Genomic DNA, 21,518 nt, shown 5'->3' with positions numbered 1-21,518 from the left:
AGTCCTGCACCAGAGTTATGTGCCTGCAAAGGAAACTCTGAGTCTGATTCACAGATGTTAATGCGATTATGGCCTCATCTCAGCTTACCCTGACACACAAACATACTTTTAAAAGTATTTATACAGATCTATATACATTCTATTGCCAAAGTATAACCAAATGTAGTCATAAGAAGCACAGCAATAAAATTTTATGTCTATTTTAGTCGAGTTAAACAAACTGATCAATTCTCCAAATATTCAATTCTCAGACCATCCTTGTCAGCAGCATAAACTCAAAAATAAAAAAAAAACTCCACAAAAACAAAAAAACAGGGCAGTGCTGATTGAACATCACAGGTGTTTGTCATACTCACCTTGAGAGAGTCAAAACAGGCAATGACTCTGCCATTTTCCACTTGACAGCTCTTGGCAGGGTGGGCGAACTTGCACTCACTGTCTGGTCGTGAACAAGTTCCTCTCTGGAATTCCCGACAAACCTCCAGTGTCAGCCACTTTGTGTCCCGGATCGGTGTCACATTCACCGCCATTTTAAACCAGGAAGGAGGGGTCGATTAAGAGTAATAGATATCCAGCAAATGCAGTTATGTCTATTTCTGTATGTTTCTAATAACACTGAGGCAAATGATGAGAAAGTACAGATAAAGGACATGGGAAAAAGGCAGACTTTACAGGTTTTCTCCCCAGGGTCTGACTCTGAATTTAAGCCTAAGAGGCCTTGCTGTCGTCTACCACCTGTGGCCCATCCTAAGAGTTTGTTTGGGGCTCCTTCAGCACCTGTCACCCAGGGCTTAGGCTGCTGACGGCCAGAGAGACCTGCTTTGTAATCGCTCTCTTTCAAACACCCACACCATGCACACCAGTTCTCCCTGTGCCTTGCTTGCTCCTCAGCTGAACTGTCAGGTGAGATGAATGGCAAAACACATTATCGATCGAGTTGGCCCATGATGAAAAGATGCATGGCTGGAGGAGAGAAGAAAGCAGGAGAGGAGGAGGAGGAGGGGGAGAGGGGCCGGTGGAGGGGAGAGCAAAGAGACAATCTTCTTCTGCTAAAATGAGCCGATAAAAACGCTGTGTCTTCAGTATCGGCCTCTGTCTGCGGAGAAAGGTGGCGTGTTTGACTTCCACAGAGGAGGGCTGAGTGGCATGGGTGGAGAGAGGTCTGGCTGGCAGACAGAGGAAGAGATGGAGGGGAGGAGGGAGGTGTCAGTAATGTGGAGACAGCCTCAGTGGACGAGGCTGGCAATCATGGCAGTCCTGGTGCTCGTGGTGTGGCTGGCAGCTCCAGCAGACAAGGACAGGCGCAGAGGCACAGGCGGCTTCAGCGGAGCCAAACAGCCACAGGGGTCAGCGAATGAAGGCACTTCTCTCTGTGGAGAAGGAGGGAAGAGTATCAGGGTAACAGCGCTTATTGCACATACATGCTCACAAACACAAGGCTAATACTCTTCCTCTCAAACACACACAATTGGATTCAGACACAAAGCCTCATTTGAACTTGCCTCCCATTCATTTTGTCACACACGCTCTCCCACAGTAGCTCTCGCAGACACTACCAGGCTCTCAGCTGGAAAATCAAACACCACATTGCTAACAGGAAAGTTCAGCAAAGCTCAAGCATTCAGGCACAGACAATTTATTTCAAAAGTCGACCATGAAGAAGAGAGAGGGGGGAGACAGAAAGTGGAAGAGGGACAATTATGTTATGCATCTTTGTCTGCATCAGTGTTAATTAACATTTAGAATTAGCGCCATAAACAAACAGAAAATAATGAATGACAAGTGAACGATAACAAGACAATACAAAGAAGAAAAAAAAGAAACACAATAAACAAAAATCAAGTAAAAAATACTGCAGCCAGTACTTACACGCAGCTAATGGCGAGCACTCAAGTATCAAAGTATTGATTCGTGATTTAACAATCGGCCCATCCCCAGTAAGAATAAAAGTAGCCTATCAGCAAGCTAGACTGTCCCAGCGTCACTGCTGGAAGGTTGCCGGGTAGGACAAACAAGGCAATGACTTGATAAAGGTCGCTACAGAAGAGGGAAATATTTGGGACATGCTTCTTTGTTTTGCTTTTGTTAGACTCATTCCTGCGTGATGTTTTAAGCATTTCATCTGAGAAAAAGTGGTTGCTGAAAGAACATGACTGTCCCTCAGATCTCCAACAGCTTACAGGAAGTGCCCCAAAACCTACATCCCACCAGTGATTACATCACTTCTAGGTCTCCCACACTTTAAGAGATGAAATGTTTCTGTGACAGTGCTATCATGAAACAGTGGTATGATGTTTATATAAAGCATCCAACTCGATAGGAGTCCTCTGGTAACTTCAAAATGACCTTATTTAGAGTGACCTCTCAGTCAATCTCACCGTGGCCTGTGATTCACACAGAGGCTCTATTCCTAAATATGTATTCCTGGTATTAGGTAACGCCTCTTTAACTCCAAAGCATGGTATAGTTTCAGTGGGGTTAAATTAGCATTTAAAGTGTGTAGAGGAAAAAAACAAAGTCAGAAAAAAACAAGCAAATCAACTCACCAAAGTCTGTGTGGATAGATATCAAGTCTTAAACATGACTTTAAAACTTATTCTCAGGTGGTTGTATTAAATCAAAGCATTTATCTCACTGGGCTGTCACAAAAAACCCCTTAATGATGCCAGATATTTAACAGTAAAGGAGCATCAAGGACCAACTTTTTTCTGATTTTTAATCAGTAGTCTAGCAATGTGGCCAAGAGTTAAAAATGGCAGTTTGAAGAAAAATGAAGAGGTACATTACTTAGGAAGGGAAAAAGTATAATAAAATGAAAGTACTTGGTCAAGCATTGATTGCTCCTATTTGGGACAGTCACTTCGTGAACTACTTTTTCAGCCCAAAGCTGATATTTTGGGCAGTGCGGATATGTGCAAGTGGCAGCAGAGTGAATAGAGAGATGGCTACTGCTTGCCAAAACTAGTCTTCTACATCACCCACTCTTTCTTCCTGACCTTTCTGGTATCAACATATATTCAAACATTGTTTTTTTTTTATGCTGAAATCTCTAAGACACACACGTCAAGATGTGAGTCAACACTTCCTGTATGCAGACATAAGTACAGGAAGTACAGCAAAAAAAAAATTAAAATTACAAATTACAAATTAAGCATCAACAACTAACAAGTCAGGAAAACCACCGGTTACATTCAGGAACAGGAAGCCGTGCACCGAAAAAAGAAAAACAATTCTTTGGACAGATGAAATCAAGATTAACTGTTAAAAGAGCGATGGGAGAAGAAAAGCACAGAGATGGAGAGAAACGGTTTATCACCTGAAGCATACTGTAACATCTGTCAAACACAGTGGAGGCACTGTTATGGATGCTAGTGGAATCGAGTCACTAGTGTTTATAGATCATGTGATTGCTGATAAAAGCAGCAGGATGAACAGTGAAGTGTACAGGGATATACTCTCTGCTTAGATTCAGCCAAATGCTGCAAAACTAGTCAGATAGTGCTTCACAGTGCAAATGGATAACCCTTAACATACTGCAAAAGCAAAGCCAAGAGTTTCTTAAGGCAAAGACATGATATATTCCTTGGTGTCCTAATCAGTCACCTGATTTCAGTACATCAGAGCATGCTTTTCAATTATTAAAAGTAAAACTAAATGCAGAAACCCACAAGCAAGCAGCATCTGAAGGTGGGTGCAGTAAAGGCCTGCAAAGCATCTCCAGAGAGGAAACACAGCAATTACTGATGTCCATGGGTTCAAGACTGGACATTCATTGACAGCAAAGGATTTTCTTTGAAATGATATAAAATGATGTCCGCCCAGTTACTTTTGATCATCTAAATGTGTGATATAAATGTATAAAATGGCTCTAATGCCTAAACATTTATTGCAAAACTTTTGTTAGACCCCTTAAATTAAAACAGAAAATCTGCACTTCCATCACATCTTGACTGCTTGATTTAAAATTCAAAGCATCACGGGGTCAAGGAAAAGCTTGAAAGAGAATTCGTAACGACTTTGGAAAAGAGAACCAGAAAATCGAAAGACCCAACTAAATGGTACTTAATGACTTGACAGCAAATGTCGTGGGTACGTTGTACCTGCTGGAGCTGAAGCTAAAATATTGTGAAGATGAACTAGAAAAAGCACATCCAAGATACTTTAACTTGTTGTTTTTCTTTGTTTGTTTGTTGTTTTGCAGGCTATATAAATGTGGACATCTGAAAAAGATTACCTCATTACCACCGTTGTAATTTTAAAACGCTGAATCTAAAACATATAAAATAGAATAAAACGCTTGTCACACAGAGATTAGTTGCTCATCCTGTAGATTTATATTTTCCCTTCCCGCTGTGGAGATGATCCAGTGTACCTCAAGTCTTTATTAAGGCATTCGGCATCTGTGACTGAAGTCAAATTAATTAATGATAATCCTGAAGTCTGGCAATACAGCAATGCTGAAACTGATGGTAAACCTTAAATTTATTGTACTGATGTATGTATTCATGCTATTTATTTATAGCACACTCTCTAAACCTGTCATGGTCCCTGTGCCTCATCATGTGTTTTTGTTGTTTTTGCTCTTTCTCTCTCTCTCCTGCCGGGGGCGGTGCTCATTATGGGCTCCCGCCCCCGGCCCACGCACCTGCCATCTCCACACCTGCTGCCTATCTTCGTAATCCCGAGCCCTACTTAAGATGGCAGCACGGTGCTACTCGTCGCTGTATCCCTGAGCTATCAGCGTCAGTCCCCCTGCAGTCAGAAAAATAGAATCTGTGAGTTTCTTTCTGTCAGTCTGTTTCTAACCGGAGTTTCTCTGGACAGATCTTTCCCAGACCCGGACCTGCCTGCGAGCGAGTGTGTGGCGTGTACGACCTTGTGGTGGAGAGAGGAGAGAAATTTGGAAACGTTTGGAGTCTGTTCGATCCCCCTCCTTTTCCCTCACGGACCCTGGAGCCCTGGACCTCCCCCCTTCCCCCCCTCTTGCACGTGTACATATTATCACCTGGTGTTGTCTTTTTGTAAATAAATTCACTGTCTTCCTTGCAAGGATCCCTGGTCTGCGCGTGAGTCCGTTTACACCCCGTGACAAAACCTATGAAACCTTGGTACTAACTAATGCAGATTCTAATAAAACAGCATGATATCCATAGCTCACCCACGAGAATAACAAACTGTTGTATGTCTAAAACATATCATCACATCTACAAGTTATAGTAGGAAATGCACCGGTAATTAACATTTACACGATTTGTGTAATCATTTTTTTCCTCGAACAGCTTCGAATTCTCCGAACTAAAGCCATTATCTTCTTTCCTCTTATTAAAGATGCACTAGTGCATCCGATGGTAAGCAGTGTGACAAAGTAGGCACCGAAGTACCTTTCCTTAGTATTTACAGAAGTCATCTGTCTCGTGTTATGGCTGCCACACAGACGCTTTCAGTTTGAACCTTTGCAGAGCAAAACCTTCACTTTCATACAAAGCAGCATACGTTTCTCCGAAAACATGTATTATTGGTGCCTTTATAAGTGTCAGCTATCCCATGTGCTCTGATTATATTTGAACTGTGAGCCAAGTGGCTATGATGTCATATTTAAATTTGATTTGCCAGACTACAGGACAGTATTCTTCATAGGACAGTTCCTAAGCCTTGCAAACATTTCCAGTGCAGAATCATACCCTATGGGTTAACCACAACAGCTGTGCAGCATTCCTACCAACGTTTTTAAGGGACACATAACATTTTTTTTTTCAAAATCCACATTAAAAATTCAAAGTTTCAACATTTTTTATTGTTTTCATTTATTAAAAGTAGTTTCAAAAGTGTAAATGTCTCACATGCACTATATTATGTTTATAATTTTTCAAAGTGTTGATCAGCATGACCAGAAAATGGACAACAGTTGTACTTTTCTGTAACCTAACTAAACAATGTAACACAAAATAATGGAATCATAACTGAAGTGCATCAAAAACTATATTCCCACGTGGGGGATGATCCTGGGTCTCCTGGTTAGAAGTCTTGTTTTATTTGGTCTAAGCACAGAGGACATGAGACATCAGAGCATAACCCCACAGTTCAGTTGCACTGAACTCTAGCATATGCTCATATAAAAGGGAATATGCCTCATTTGCAAGGCTGCATGGATAAAAAGAAAGCAAACAGAGAATGTACATGGATTTGATTAGACAAACTTACCCTTGAGTCCTAAGGCAATGGCATGCTAGTTTTCTGTTAAGAGTTATGCTTTCTGCGGGTTCTGGAATATCCTAAATGAAACAGCTATGACAAAATAATATAGATGTAATGGGGCTCCACGTTTACATGCATTATTAGTGCCAGTTCCACACCAGGGAGGGAGTGAGGCACCTTAGTCGACTCTCACCTCGAAGCAGGATTAAAACTAAGAGGTAACAAATGTGAGAAATGACTCTGGCACAGAGGAAATATATAAATAAAGAAGTCATCAATAAGCATCTTACTATGTGTGAATAATGCATGTGGCCATTTCCCATAGCCTGAGGCAGAAGATATTATTACACCATCAGATCAACTAGCCAAAGTAATAAGTTGGAGTGCAGAAACCTGGGGATGCTACACTCCCACAAAACACCCCGATTTCTTCAAACCCCAAACAGACACATGCACCCCTACACACACACAGATAGAGTTCATTAAAAAGAATAAAATACTGGCTGAATATTCTGTCTCATTCCAGGCCAACCCCAGCTGTTGACATGTGGTCAGCACAAAGCAGACTGTAATGCCGAGTGTCACCAGGGTTCACGTATCTCCTCGTTTAAAGAGAGCCATCTGATCTTGTGTTAATCTGTCTGGTAAAACGGTGCCATTCATTTGGCCCAACTCTGCATTATTTCATGCATATGACAACTGTCCAGGAAAAACACACTGATTTAGCTCAGAGTGACACCCCTGCTGTGGAAGTACTGACTACTAAGACCGTCTTACTAACATATCTGCAACACCTTTATAATATTGCAAAGGTAACACTGATTTGGCAACTTCTTTGAACATAAATAAGACTCAACAAAAATAATATCATGTTATGTCTGTGAGAAGCTGCATGTAAAGCTCAAAATGGAGAAATCTGTGACTCAATGAGCGACTCAGCCTAATTTGCCTCTGGGGACAACAGCCAATTTTTTTGTGGCTTTCTGTTATCCAAATATTTGAGTCAAGATTTCCATTTTTGTCCTCTGGTCATTGTTTCCACATCCAGATAAAGAACAACAAGGTAATAAAAAGTTACAGCTCATGGTTTCTGAACGCTATATCCAATTTGCTTGCCACACGCAGCTTTTATCTGCATGCAACCACAGCCTGCTCACACATGAAAAACTCAAGGTAGGCTACAAAAACCTGAAAATATTCATGTAGCAAAAATATTAATTTGTTAAGTAGCTATTGGTAATAGTAGAGACTTATCCACTATTAGCTAGAATTGAATGAAAAGATCACCAAATTTATTGTAAGTCATTCTGAGCTGCACACCAATATCAACTAGCAGTTGTGGCATTTCACATAAAAACGCAAATGTCACCCTGCAGGTGGCACCACTGAAAAAGTCAGCAGGGTTCATCCTCTGGGCACCATGAATGTCCACGTAAAATGTCATGAGACTTAAATCAGGAGTTGTTCAGGAGGTCTGAGCCAAAAATGGCAAGCCAGCCAATAAAACAGAAAGACAGGCCAAACAGAAAAACAACACTGCCATTTGTAGCATAGATATAACTAATTATACATTAGTTGCTCAGAATGATGTCAGTGCTATTTTTTATATAGTTGCGTACCATAATATTAATTTGGACTGTTGAGCATAACACACATGAAACTGAGCTGTTAACTGAAGCAACATGCAGCCCTGCATCTGAGAGTAATGAACAGACAAAAAGAGGAAGAATGAGGAAAATTTTGTGAACGCAGGCCAGAGATCTGAGTCATTTATTCACCTTGAATGACTTCCAGAAAAGGGGAAAAAAATAAAACCAAAGGTGAAGAAAAGAAAGCTAGAAAGCAGGTTCCTTCATGTTTGATTTCCTACGGATGATCTACCAAACACAGTTCACTGAGAAACAGAAGCTTGCTGAAAACTAAGAGAAAATAATATGCTTGAAAACAGAATTCCCCAAGAGAGTCACAGGGTAAACTCTGATCTACTAAAGTGCCTTCGGAGTTGCTGTCTAGCATTTGAAAGGTCTTGTGTGTTCATGCAGTAAGTTGATGGTTCAGCCACTCTTTAAGTGTTACAAATTCAGCCAAGAGTTCAGAATCTGGTTTTTTATGCTCTTTCTCTTTGGATTTTGGGAATACAGCAGGTTAGAAACAAGGATTTTTATCTTTTGGCTCAAATTTAATTGTTCAGTAAGTTTACACTGCAGGTATTAAGGAAGAAGTTGGTGGCGTAAGAGGCGAGGACTGGGAAAAAAGAGAAGGGGAAATTCAGTAATGTGAGAGGTTAAAGGGCGCTGACTGCAGCAGCAGCAAAAAGCAGATGCTGGACGCTTCATATTACACCGCATCACCGGCTGACCAGGATATCATCTATAAACGACCTGAGCTGCCCTTTATACTGATAGGCACATCAGGGAGAGCCTGTATGGGGTGGGGAGGCTGCGAGAGACAAACAGAGTAAAGGAGACCAAAGGTGGTGACAGGAAAAGGCTAGAAGCTGGAAAGGGATTGATAAGAGGCAAACAGGAGCAATTAGTACAAATCCGTAAGAGACAGAGGTCGGTGTCTGGTAGTAAGACAGGAAAATCAAGGTGTGAACTGGCAGGTACACAAGAGGAATCAAAGGGGAAAGCAGGGAGGGGAAAAAGCAGAGTTTTAAAAAGCACGCCTGGCATTCTGCTGTGATACCATTTCAACATTTCTCATCTCTCTTCATTTCTCGTACCCTAATCTCCACCTGTTCTCCTTTTCTGTTTCTTTACACATGCATGCTTCGGTGTTTCACTTATTTTTCTCTCCCCAAGTCTTTATTCTTCAAACAAATCTGCTCGCCTTCTGCTAAGTTGCACTCGCAGTATCATGTGACATAAACAACTCTGTGAACGTGGCTAGTCTTTTAATAGTAGCTGTCCTCGTTTTATTCGCCCACTGTCTCAGCCCCCTCTATCTCTCCTTCTCGCTGTCTCTATACTCATTCCTTGTTCACACAACACCTTATGCTGCAGTACCACAGTAATGTGCTGCAAGGTCACCATCGCCACGGCAACTAGATAAACCATGCTTAAAGCAAGGACAAAGTGGTTAATGGTGTCAGGTCCAGCCTCATATCATAGCAATATAAGGGAAAGACACAGAGTTTTCAAATGACACTGTGACATCGGGAACGGCCACTGGGCTGTCCATTAATGAGGCTGCAGTGGTTAGGAGCAGGGGTAACGCCTGTATATATGCATATAGCTTTGCCGCAGGAGTGTCAAGCATAAGGTCCGGGGGCCAGAATCGGCCCGGCAAAGACTCCAGTAAGGACCATTGGATGGCTGTGGAAAATGTGGACATAGATTTTGGACTGGTAACTGCAACTTTTTGATATAAAAGTTTTAGACAAAGTTATTAACTTATTAACTTTCTGTCATTTTACTTCTTACGATACATGTTGACAGAGTTCTTTAATTTAATACAACAGCATTTCAACATCCATACATTCTCTTCCGCTTATCCTTTTTAGGGAGCCTATCCCAGCTACCATATGGCAAGAGGCAGTGTACACCCTGGACAAGTTGCCAGTTTGTCATAAGGCTAACAACCACTCGCATTCAGATTCTCACCTCACATTCACACCTAATTTGGAATGACCACTAACTGCATGTCTGTGGACTGTGGGAGGAGGCCATAGTTTCCGGAAAGAACCCAAACAAACACAGGGAGAACATGCAAACTCCACACAGAAAGGCCAGGTGGTGGAATCGAACTCAGGACCTTCTTGCAGTGAGGCAACACTGGTCTGGTCTTTAAACCACACATCTATTCAAGTAGTTTCAAAAGTTGTTTTGGTTATTTTCTGGCCCAGAATGGTGCATACTATTTAAATACATTTTAATAATGGAAATAACAGATACATAGTGCTGCAAAATTGAAATTTAATGTGCTATGACTTAACACACTTGATTAATGGTGTCGTTTCTGACCTGTTTTGGAATATTGCATGAGGGATTTTGTTTTCTGAATACAAGTTATATTGAAGGTTTACATGCAGTCCTAATTAGAGAGGAAACTAATTTCCTCTATACGAAAACATCAAATGTCACAGTGACAACGAAAAATGGATTGTTGCCTTCAGATGATCCGCAGTTCTGCAGCGAGAGTGCTGGCAGGGAATAGAAAGAGAGAGTATATATTTCCCATATTAGCTTCTCTTCATCGCCTCTCTGTTAAACTAACAATCACATTTAAAAGTCTTCACATACTATAAGGTCTTGAATAATCAGGTCACATCTTATTTTAAAGACATGATAGTACCTCGCTCTCAGACTGCTGGCTTACTTGTGGTTCGTAGGATATTTAAAGTTAAATGGGAGGCAGAGCCCTCAGCTTTCAGGCCTCTTAAGTGGAACCAGCATCCAGTTTGGATTCGGGAGACAAACACCCTCTCTACTTTTAAGATTACACTTAAAAACTTCCCTTTTTGATATAGCTTAAAGTTAGGGCTGGATAAGGTAACTCTGAACCCTCCCTCAATTACAGTGCAATAAGCCAAGGCTGCTGGGGACTTCCTATGATCACTGAATTTTTTTCACTTTTATTATCAGTTATTAGATTAACTATTACATTAGTTATTATTAATGTCTGGTTCTCTTCCACAGTGTGTCTTCTGTCCTCTGTCCCTCACCTCGCTGCCCCTCCCTGCGCCTGGTTCTTGAGGTTTCTTCCTGTTAAAAGGAAGTTTTTCTTCCCAACTATCGCCAAATGCTTGCTCAAAAGGGATCTTTAATGGTTGGGGTTTTCTCTGTATTATTTTAGGGTCTTTACCATAAAATATAAAGTGTCCTTAGGCTACTGTTGTTGTGATTTGGCGCTATTAAAAAAAACTGTGCATTAGTTTCTCTTTGATTTTAGGCAAAAAAAAATGAATTGGTCTCTTGAATCTACAGTACCTCAGTAAAAATAAAGCCTTTGCTTGGTTTCCTCCCTCTCAAGCTGCTAGATGAACAGTGATGGGCATCTTAGTCATGCACAAGTGAACTCAAATACCTTGCCGGGGGTATAACTGAAATTATAAGGCTCACACATGAACCCTGTCAAACAAACGCAATGTCCCACTCATGCAAGCTGGAGATTTGATCTGACAGTCTTCAGCTAAGTGTTAGTCATTGTGGAATGATACTCCATTATGATGACGGTTAGACAGATTGTACCATCAGGGTAATCTTATACCTTATTCTGATGCCGGGTTTGCGACACTCATACACACACGCATTAACACTGAGACAGCAGGCCTGCATCAGCTAGAGGAAACACAATTGTAGTGATAAACATAAGGTCACCAAGTGCATTTATAATCAGGATACTACCATATGAGTGATACGAATGCATATGAACATCAACGATCTCTCGTGCACTCTCTCTAATTCACACACACACATTAACCACACAGTCTGTGACTCCCTCCTTTAGCTGTAAGACAAACAGAGGGGAGGGGAGATGACAAGGGGCAGTCAAGTGGCACGTGTGCAAGCTGTCGTCTGCACTGTGGTATCAGCACAAGTGTTTAAAGAGCCTGACATGCACATAGACAGAAGGGGTGAGGCACTTGTAGCACACTCATATGACTTGGGATGTGTGAGATCATACAGATTTCATGGTTAAGATATGTGGTTTGGTATGCTACACAGGGAGAGGGGATTACATGCAGTCCCCATGTACACATATATTGTGTGGATGTACACATTGTCTTCCTCCTTTACTGCAGTACGGTTACTTTGCTGTGGTGATGCCAGCCTGGTGTAATGCAGCGGCAGCAAGGGTGTCACTGAGTTCATGGACATAAACCAACCCACTGCCAGACCAGTCTGCTCCTCTCAGGAATAGCAATGGAGGTGGTGTGTGTGTGAGTATATGTGTGCAAAAAAGTGTGGGTGGGAGGGTAGATTTTGAAAGATTGGAAAACGCTGAGAATGAGAGGAAGAGTCACAGACCGAAAGACTGATAGAGACAGTGAGTGATAGAAGAAGATGTCCAGGGGATATAGATTTAATGGCTGGAAAGGTGGAAGACAGATGCTCATGAAAAAGTGCCCTTTTTTAAAGGAAAAAAAGCCTAAATTGTAAATTCACTTGGCATCTCAGCATGTGTCATTTCAAGCACAGGGCCATTTTCAGCAAATGCACAAACACAATCGATGTCATTGACATGACTGTGCAGTTTAACAATGTCTGTTTTGCTTTGAGACATGTCAGCCTCGAAAGACAATACAGGCAGACAGGTGAATGCAAAAGTTATAATAAAGAAAAGCGACACAGTTAAAGTGACAGACAGATTGAAAGACAGGGGAGGGAAAGGTGGCATGGTCTGAGAAACATAAGAGATATTTTGCAAATAATGAGAGGAGTGAGGAAAATGTTTCAGACAGCAAAAGGTACAAAAGGTAGAGCAAAATGAGAATTATTTATGAGCTACTTGGCTGTGGAATTCCTTTACAGAAAAAAAAGATTAACTGTGAGATGATCCCCGATTAGGAATGGAAGTCTGAAAAAGCTTAATAACATAACGTAAAGTTCAGTAGATGAAGATTATTAATGCTAATGATTTGACCTTCTGGGACTTTTTTCCACATCCTAGAGTCTGGCATTTTTGATCAAATTAGGAAATACCAAAGAAGTGGTGCTCTCAGAAGAAAATATCACCACCACACCCACATACGAAATGCAGGATCCATGGCTTGTCATCAGATCAGCAATCAGCCAAACATGGGGATAATCTGTACTCTTCAGCTGTCTCTGACCAGCGATTCTGTTTGACACCTTAATCTGTAGAAACCACAGAGGGCTGCTCTATGGAGCCAACTGTATTTACTATAGATTACATCTTCCACTAGTGTGCATTAGTCCGGTGACAGCTTTGCAGACTGCAGGGAAAACAGCAATCATACACCATTGACTGACTCACTGTGATTTTGCCACTCGCCAAATGGCCTCGTAGGACTTCCCCAACCATTTGTCTGAGTGGCTGTCTATCTGCCACTTACCCGCTCTGTGTCGAATTTCTGAGGCTTGGGATTCAAAGTCATGTCCGCTCACGTTCTTTTGCTTTCACCTTGATCAAAGCATCCACACTATTTTCTTATTTTCTGGTAATTGAATAATGCAAATCAGAGTAAGGGTGAGCTCATGTTGTTATGCACATACACTTTAGCTTTTTCAAACAAACACACTGCTCATCTGCATTCAACAGACTGCCCCATGGCTGCTGAAGACAGCAGGGAGATGACATCACTTCGAAAGGACAGAAGAGGTGGTGGATGAAACTAGAAGGTGGGGGAGGATGAGAAATGAGGACAGACCTTTTCTACATTTTTTTTTTTAATTGCAAAAAAATTCACAAACGCAGGTAATCAAGCATTCTCTCACTCTCCCTATTAGAGCATCTTCTTGTCTTACACACTCCTAGTTGATCAGTCAGAGTTATGCGTGCTGTGAAATTCAGTATGTATCTGAGTGCCTCCACACGCCGCTGTTCTATACCCTAATGACCTTGTAGATTTGCCTGCTCTGATCTGCAGAGAAGTTCTTTCAACTGACTCAGACACTGAAAGAGAAGCAAAGCGAGAGCCACAAAAAAAGCAGGCAGACAGAATAAAAGTGAAAGCTGCAGGGAGAGACAGAGACAGAGATGTGCAATATGAGAAAGTAAAACTGTGAAAGAGAGTGGCAGGTGTGGAGATAATGATTGATAACAAGCAGCAAGGAGCGTCAGTTTGGTAAATAACAAAAATGTGCATGTGAGCTCAAATATGGTACTCATTTTACTTCTACCACTATACATAGCGGTAGGTGTGCCGCCCACAAACAATCAACATTCAGGCATCATTGCATTTTTTTTTTCTTCTAAATTTTAAACCTGTATTTTCAATTTTGTGAGTCACTATCAATTGCCATGACACCGGAGCAAGATACCATTAAGGGAAAATCACCTCGCGGCATCAAAATAAGTCTTGCGGTAAACCACCGCAATGCTTTTGTTGTGTTTTTATTGCTCTGGAAAGTGAAGGGATAGTCCTAAATGTGAGCAGCTATAAGCTGTGCCTTTGATACATTAATATTTTACCTTCTTTTTGATAAGTGGGTTGGTGTTTAAAAAAAAATCAGAAAGTTCAAAAGATTTCATAGAGAATTTTAGGTGTGAGGCACTCATGAAGCTTAAAATGAAACCCTCCATTCTGTCATCGAAGAGACATCATGCACCACAACCCCTTTTTGTGCAGTGTGGAAAATGTATGTAGATGAGTGGCAAATGAGATGTGCATGAAGATAAACTGGGAATCACATTTTTATTTTAACAGAAATTATGCACATGTAATAATCATAATTTCATCACACGATTGCTCCTCATTTCCTAACCAATCCTGGTGCAAAGATAACAGCATTTAATGTACTTTTCTTAACAGACACACAGTTAAGCCCTGTACATATTGTGAATATTTTACATTACACACAATATTCAACAGATTTCTTTTTTCTTTTTTGCACGTGCGTTTGTGTGTCAGTCTGAGTAACGTTCAGGTCATTTCCTGAGGGCAGCTGCACTGTAAACACCAGTAGCCTTGCTTTTGTACAGAAGTGTAGGACTGTTCTCGAGTCAGAGATTGAGTTGGTGTGTGTATGCGCGTGTATTTATGTTTCTCATTCAGGTATCCATCAGGGTGAGAGCATATTTAGCATTAGTGTTACCAGCAGTTTTCACACAACAGGGACTTTATTGCAGTCCAAAAAAAAGACAGACACAGTGTAAACTGCCAGAAAAGGGAATGTGTGTCAGTGTGAGTGTGTGTGTCTTTGCGGGTGAGTGTGTGCTAACTACTCTGCGAAACATTAAACACCAACCTTACCCATTCTTTTTTGTCTGCTCAGCTCTTTTCCACATTTATGCTCTCGCACCTCAAAACTACCACACATTAGCAGCGAGGCGCAGTGTCAATCTGCACATGTACACACATACTTAGAAACACTCATAAAACTCACTCAAACACCCATCAACACATCAACACACTCAACATCCAGATGGCGAATAAAAATTTTCAAAAGCGAGTCACGGCAGAACAAAGGAGAAAAAGTAAGAATGAACAACTCGGTCTTGTTAACGCAGAGTAGCACGCAACCCACACAAACACACACACTCACACACACACAGACACACACACACACACACACACACACACACACACACACACACACACACACACATATAAACTGAGTAAACAGCAAGACTTACTGTATCTCTGCATGGACTCATCTGACTGCTGCTGAGGGGAGAATGGAAAGCGAAAACCTCATGCTTGCTTCGCGGCACTCCTCTCTTTCACTCCCTTTGCCACCGCCCCCTCCTCCTTCCTTTTTCCTTCGCTTTCTCTCTCCCTTGCCTCTTTTCCTTCCTCCTCCTCCTCCTCCTTTTCTTCTTTCCCTCTCTCCCTCCTTCCTTCTTGGCAGAGCCTTACAGTATTCAGATACACCAGTCTCCATATAAGGCAGCACAGCTAAACATGTCACACATAATTTATCCACAGCAGGCTGCAAGTTCACCTTTCACAGCCCGTGCTTGGATCGTATGCAAAGGAGGGAGGGGAGGAGAGAGGGAGGGCAACGCAGGGGAACAGACAAACTTCTGCTGTCAACAGCCACGTTCCTACGATTTGGCAGCGCGAGGGAGAGTGCATGCATCTGTGTGCACGTGTGTATGTTAACAAATGCTGACAATCAGACCGTGAAAGTGCTACCGGAGACCGAAATGCAATTCACCTGCACTGTTCCGACACCTCCCTCTCTGTCTCTCCACCATCTGTATCTGCAGTCAGTTAATCTTATACAGATGATGTTTGCGAGACCTGTCCACCTGCACGCCCCCTCCTCCACCACCACCCCGCTCTCAGGAAAAGAGAGAGAACTGCAAAGGAGGAATACACAGAGACTTGAAAAAAAAGACAGGAAGAGTTCTAGCGGTTTGTTTTGTGACTGAAAGAGGGAGAGGCAGCAAGTGAGAAGGGTGAGATAAAAATAATATGTCAACAAAAAAGATGCTATCCGGAATGCTGTCTGGTTGCAGCAGGGAGAATCAGCGCAATTCCCTCTGATGATGTGTCAGGTTTTGCAATCGATGGCTTCAAAAATACATAGTTCCTGACCTCTCTTCTGCCTCTCTCGGTTGAGTTTTTCTCTTTTTTTTCTTTTTTGAACCTCATAGTCTTTCTAACGGTCTTGAAGAAAAACAAAAGCACCATAAAGATAGCTGCTGTGAAAGGCAAGAAGAGGAAAAAGCAAGGAATAAGAGAATGGGAATAATAATAGCTGCACTTGAGAAGCCGTGTTGGCTGTTAGCTTTTTCCTCCCTCCTCCACAGCTTCAGTCCACTCACAGGACAGCAAGAGTCACAGCTCTGTTGCCATGGCTTCTAACTCCATCAAACACTACGTCAGGTGCATGTGTGTATGTGTGTGAGCATGTGTGAATATCTGGCGTTGTTTTTGCAGAGGTGCGTGCGTGTGTGTGTGTGTTCATGCGTGTGTGTGTGTGTGTGTTTGTGAGGTGGGTGTTACCGAGTGACTCAGAGCCACATCACTGACTTATGGCAGCAGTATTTCATCCTGTATATTATTTATTTGTGCATGTGTGTTGGTGTGTGCGTGTAAGACAGTAAGTGAAGGTGTTGACTGAACAGCAACCTAAAGCCCGCCTTCAAAGGCACCTATGATGGATCTCTGCACTGCTCTAAGTGTTTAGCTCCAGCTTCTATAAATATTTATCGGTTCGTTCATAGAGTCAAAGCAACACAATACAGACACCAGCAATATGGAATTCAGATTTTAGAGATGGCAAGTCATTGTTCTGTGCCCAAAAAAGGTCCTTAGTTGGCTTACAGGACTATGCTCAACTGGGGTGCTGTGTCTCCAAATGTGTACATGTTGCACTGTGATCTTTTATAAATCAGGTGAACTCTAAAACACTAGGAGTTTTAGAGTTCACCATTTTTGCACTGGAAAAAGCATCATCTGTAGTCGGACTATTGATGAGTGCATGCTGGAATAGTGTACTTATGATAACGGTGAGGAAGGTCAGTTTGGAATGATGCGGACTTCTTGCCCTTAATTATGAAGCAGCGTGGGAAGGACAACCAACCCTGATCAGCAATTACATCACTGCTAGTCAGCTAATATTAACAGCCGCTGATGTTGTGGCTGCGTTTGGTGTTAATGTGCATAAAACAGTCATTTTCAACACAGAAGAATTTAGTACTTGATGTGTTTCAGAGGCTCGGCGAGTTGTAAATGTCCAATAAATGCAACAGTTAATGTGACACATTCAAATGCAGCGGTGTTACTTCAAATAAGTGCACAACTTGCCATGTTTGATTTGAAACTATCCTGTCAAAATTACGCAAGTGTACATAGTGTAACTACTCATCTACCTCATTCAGAACACTCATCAACACTTCTGCAGGCAACACGGCAAATATTACAATGTTAAAATGATCCTTTTAAATGTAAGGAGAATATTGTGGTTAGAATTGCTTCACAGCAAGAAGGTTCATGAGTTCAAATCCAGGCTGGGGCCTTTCTGTGTTCTCCCCATGTCTGTGTGAGATCTCTGGGGATTCCTCCCACAGTTTAAAAACATCTATGGGGTTAGGTTAAGTGCATGTGTGCACTTGTGTATTAATGTGTTTCTGAAGTAACCGTGGGTATGGATGTTTGTTTGTCTCTATATATTAGCCCTGCGTGAGATTAGTAACCTGTCTAGGGTGTACCTAGATGGATGGATGGATGGATGGATATAGGATGGATGGATGGTTAATATTCATCTTGGTCAATTAGAGACACATAAAATAACTTAATATATATACTTTGTCTACCCCCACATGCTCAAAAAATATTTGTCTCCTTAACAGCAAAATATTCTGTGTTCATTAGTCTTCAACTAGGATCTCACTGCCCCTTGCTGTTGGCTGGGTAGTGCAGCAATAGCTCTTGAAACAGCTTCCCAGTGCAGTGTGTTCAGTGTCAACCCAAGCAGTAACACAAGCTTCAGTGGAAGGCAGAGCTAAGTCTGTAACTGCAGGTTGAGGTGATAATGTTTTGTGGATATGTCATTAGGGGTGACATGTTTTACACTATTTTTGCAGCTTGTCTCTTTGCTAACAGAAAACTATTGATTAGTCTTATAAAAAGCTACTCAAACTTCAAATGTAAAACTGCATTTCTTACTTCAGAAAATCAATGGCTGTGCGAGTGTTACAGTGCAGCTATTTTTATTTGTTCTTTAAAATGCAAGATGTATACAAATGTTAAAGTTGACTGAACCCTATTTGTAAGGAGCTGATGTACTCTGATTACCAGCTCCAAGGTATGAATCTCATATGTTCCATCTGAGACAAAGTGTAAGTAGTGTGAAATGGAAATAATCAAGTAAAACGCAGTTCTTTTAGAATTGTTTGAGTAAAAGGACTTTCCACAAGCAGCCTTCTAGTCAAAAGGGATAAATATAGTGATGAAAAAACAAGGCACAGTGAAAGGTCTTGGACTTGCAGATAATTGCTGCAATTGCAGATAATTTATTGCACACTAAGGTTCCTGCTCACCACTCTGCTGATGTCTGTGTATGGAAGAGAGAACGACAAAAGACTTTTGAGTCACTGCTTTCGAACATAAGCTGTTACACGTTCAATCCTCTCTCATGCTGATCATATCAAAATGAGGTCATGGACTCGTGAACATGTGGAACTTGTATTCCAGGTCAATAAAGGCAGGAATGAGGGAAAATCTTAAGTAGAACACCAGAGACAGCATCAATTGTAGTTGAACGAGCAGATCTGGACCCATATATCACTTTTGAGCCATGCTGCTGAGCAAAGCCAGGGTTGGGTCCAGACCAAAAGAAGAGCTACTACGGTACCTTAAAGATTTTGCAGAATCGAAAATCATACAGGGACAACCTGACATAGCAAGTCTGTTGTTAAACATTCAAGGTCTAATCACAAACACTTAACCTTCCAGAAGTTCATCCTCAATCCGAACAGCTCTGTGTACAGGTACCAACATATTTCGGGGCCCTGCTAGTGTGACTGTACTGAAAATGAGGGAATCTTTCAACACAGAGCTTTATAACAGACCAGTAGTAGAATATGTGAATATCATTTGTTTTAAAACCTCTTAAACTCACCACTGAAATAGTTCTGGTATAACCACTGTTATTCAGAGAAACTTTGGATTTACTCTCACGATCTGCTTGAGCCAAACCACTATTTTTCAAGCCCCCACCAAACTTTTAACTAAAGACAGGCAGGCATTTAGAGCGTCTGCAGAAAACACATGCAACAAAGCAGCTATGCAGATACATACATGCACAAACCTGGAAATAATCTAGTACATTTTTAAGCACCAACACAGCTACTGAGAAGATTAAGAGGTAAAGAGGGTACAGTCAGCAACAGATATCGTGGAGGGAGACAATTAATGAAAGCAACCATCATGAAAAAGAGAATCAACTCCATTTTGAATTTGACAGGTGGATTTTTTGCAGTGGAACAGCAAAGAGAAGTGGTTTTTGGCCAGTGCTAAATGGAGACAAGCTGAATATTCACAAGACATTTTTGTGCGATCTGCATTGTAGTTTCTTTTTTTCTGTTCTTTTTCCTTTTTTAAATTTTATTTGCAAAAAGCTCTTTGCATAGCCTGTTAATGTTCAGCAAAAACAGATCCCATATCTACATAATTGTTTCCAAAAGGTGCAAGATACACAAATATAGTTCCTCGTGTCATAGCTCCTTTGAGGGCTCTTTTGTGATAAAGAGCACTATAAATAAAACTACTTTCAGCCGTATTTCATTTAAACACAGAATTTGTATTTCCTCAGAAAACACATTCAAAAGATGTCTTTCTGAAATTATGATTTAATCCAAAATAACCAGTTTTACTGACTGATTTGGGGTTTGTTTTGTCTTTCTACTTTAACATTGTTGAAACATGATTTTACACTTGAGTCCCAGAGGGGAGACTTCTCAGTTGAGTCCCGAGGTAATAAAGTTTAAGAGTGTGTGCGCTAAGCTGATGCAATTGCGCTTTTCAGGTTGCATGAGTCTCTGGCGCAAGAGATATGGTCACAAGCCTCTGTGACAGTTAAACCGCAAAATGACCCGTAAAGCAAAAGCTACCCTTTTACCTGTCAGCTTACACCAGTGTCATTTAGGGCATGTACAGTAGACTACCTTAAAAACTTATACGTTTTACATAATTGTATAATTGTTGTCTTTTTTATAGATAAATATATTTTTTGTCCAATGAAAAAAATATATGTTTTAGTATAAAATGAACATGTTACGCTGTTTCTGATGAATTTAACTGTCCAGAATGACAATGCATGACAATTTGTAATTTCCTGAAAGTTTCATCATGTTAACCAGCACTATCTGAACAGAAGTGCACACAAAAATCGCATCCAGTGTATTCAAACTGGCTACAGTTAAACAAATCTGCTAGATCAAAGGAAAAAAAACATGCAAATACCAAGCCAAGTAACAGCCAAAAACTAACATGGATATATCACAGGCATATCAACTATTTTGATTCCGCTCTATTTAATATACTCTTCCTCTTGAATAATCCTAGTTTCAGGTTTTTTTGAGACAGAATTTAGCAGCAGTCACAAGCAACAGGCAAAGAAGTTGTCGGGATCATAACATGTCAAATATTAATCACACCCTGGCATCTGTATAGAGCCACTCTTCTCTTCTCACTTGGCAGGGGCGAACAGAGAAACAGACGATCTCGAAAAACTCGGCGCTATCTGTGCGGTCAGAGCAAAGCTGTCTTACCTGCCTGGACGTCCGTGTATTTTCTTGCTTCGGTCTGGGTGTATGAGTGCGTGTGCGCTCACAGACAACCCCTTGAACAGGAACTGATGAATCTGCACGACTTCAGCCCTGCAGCGTGCGGTGCATTATGGGGTTTCAGTCAGGCTCTCTCTCTGCTCTCGCTCGCTCTCTCTCTTCCTCTCTGGCACAGTGTTAGAGGGGGATGTCCTCGCCTCCTGTCTGAAGAGAGGAGGGTGAACTCACACACGCTGTGTCCATACACACACACACACAATGCAGAAGAAGCCTCGTGATGACGATTGCGGCGGCTTTGGTTGCCATGGCAACAGCTTCCCTCCCCCCCCTTTGCTGTTGTAGTTCAGACTGAATATTCGGATAAAATACTGATAAAGAGTCAAACAAGAAAATACTTCACATGCTGAAATCTCTCTGCATGCCTCGATTTCACATCTGCTTGGAGCCAGCTGACG

General features: G+C 41.4%; 1 protein-coding gene across 19 annotated transcripts in view; it reads right to left on the bottom strand.

Moving 5' to 3' along the window:
• Positions 1 to 21,187, bottom strand: part of LOC134640831 (muscleblind-like protein 1) — a 62,968-nt gene extending 41,781 nt beyond the window's left edge. For 17 of the 19 annotated variants that reach the window (XM_063492809.1, XM_063492807.1, XM_063492822.1 and 14 more), the window contains exons 1-2: positions 21,049 to 21,187; positions 357 to 1,370 (exon numbers count right to left, since the gene is read on the bottom strand). In XM_063492809.1, coding sequence (XP_063348879.1) covers positions 357 to 530 — 174 coding nt within the window. In that variant the 5' untranslated portion in view covers positions 531 to 1,370; positions 21,049 to 21,187. Of the gene's footprint in view, positions 1 to 356; positions 1,371 to 15,459; positions 15,560 to 21,048 lie in introns of those variants that run through there. The other 2 variants (XM_063492808.1, XM_063492827.2) reach the window with 2 other exon arrangements.
• Between the last annotated feature and the right edge of the window lie 331 nt (positions 21,188 to 21,518).

The sequence above is a fragment of the Pelmatolapia mariae genome, linkage group LG14 (genome assembly GCF_036321145.2).
Source record: "Pelmatolapia mariae isolate MD_Pm_ZW linkage group LG14, Pm_UMD_F_2, whole genome shotgun sequence".
NCBI classification, from domain to species: Eukaryota; Metazoa; Chordata; class Actinopteri; order Cichliformes; family Cichlidae; genus Pelmatolapia; species Pelmatolapia mariae.
Note: the sequence above shows the minus strand (reverse complement) of the source record. Positions and strands in the feature narration are given on the sequence as shown.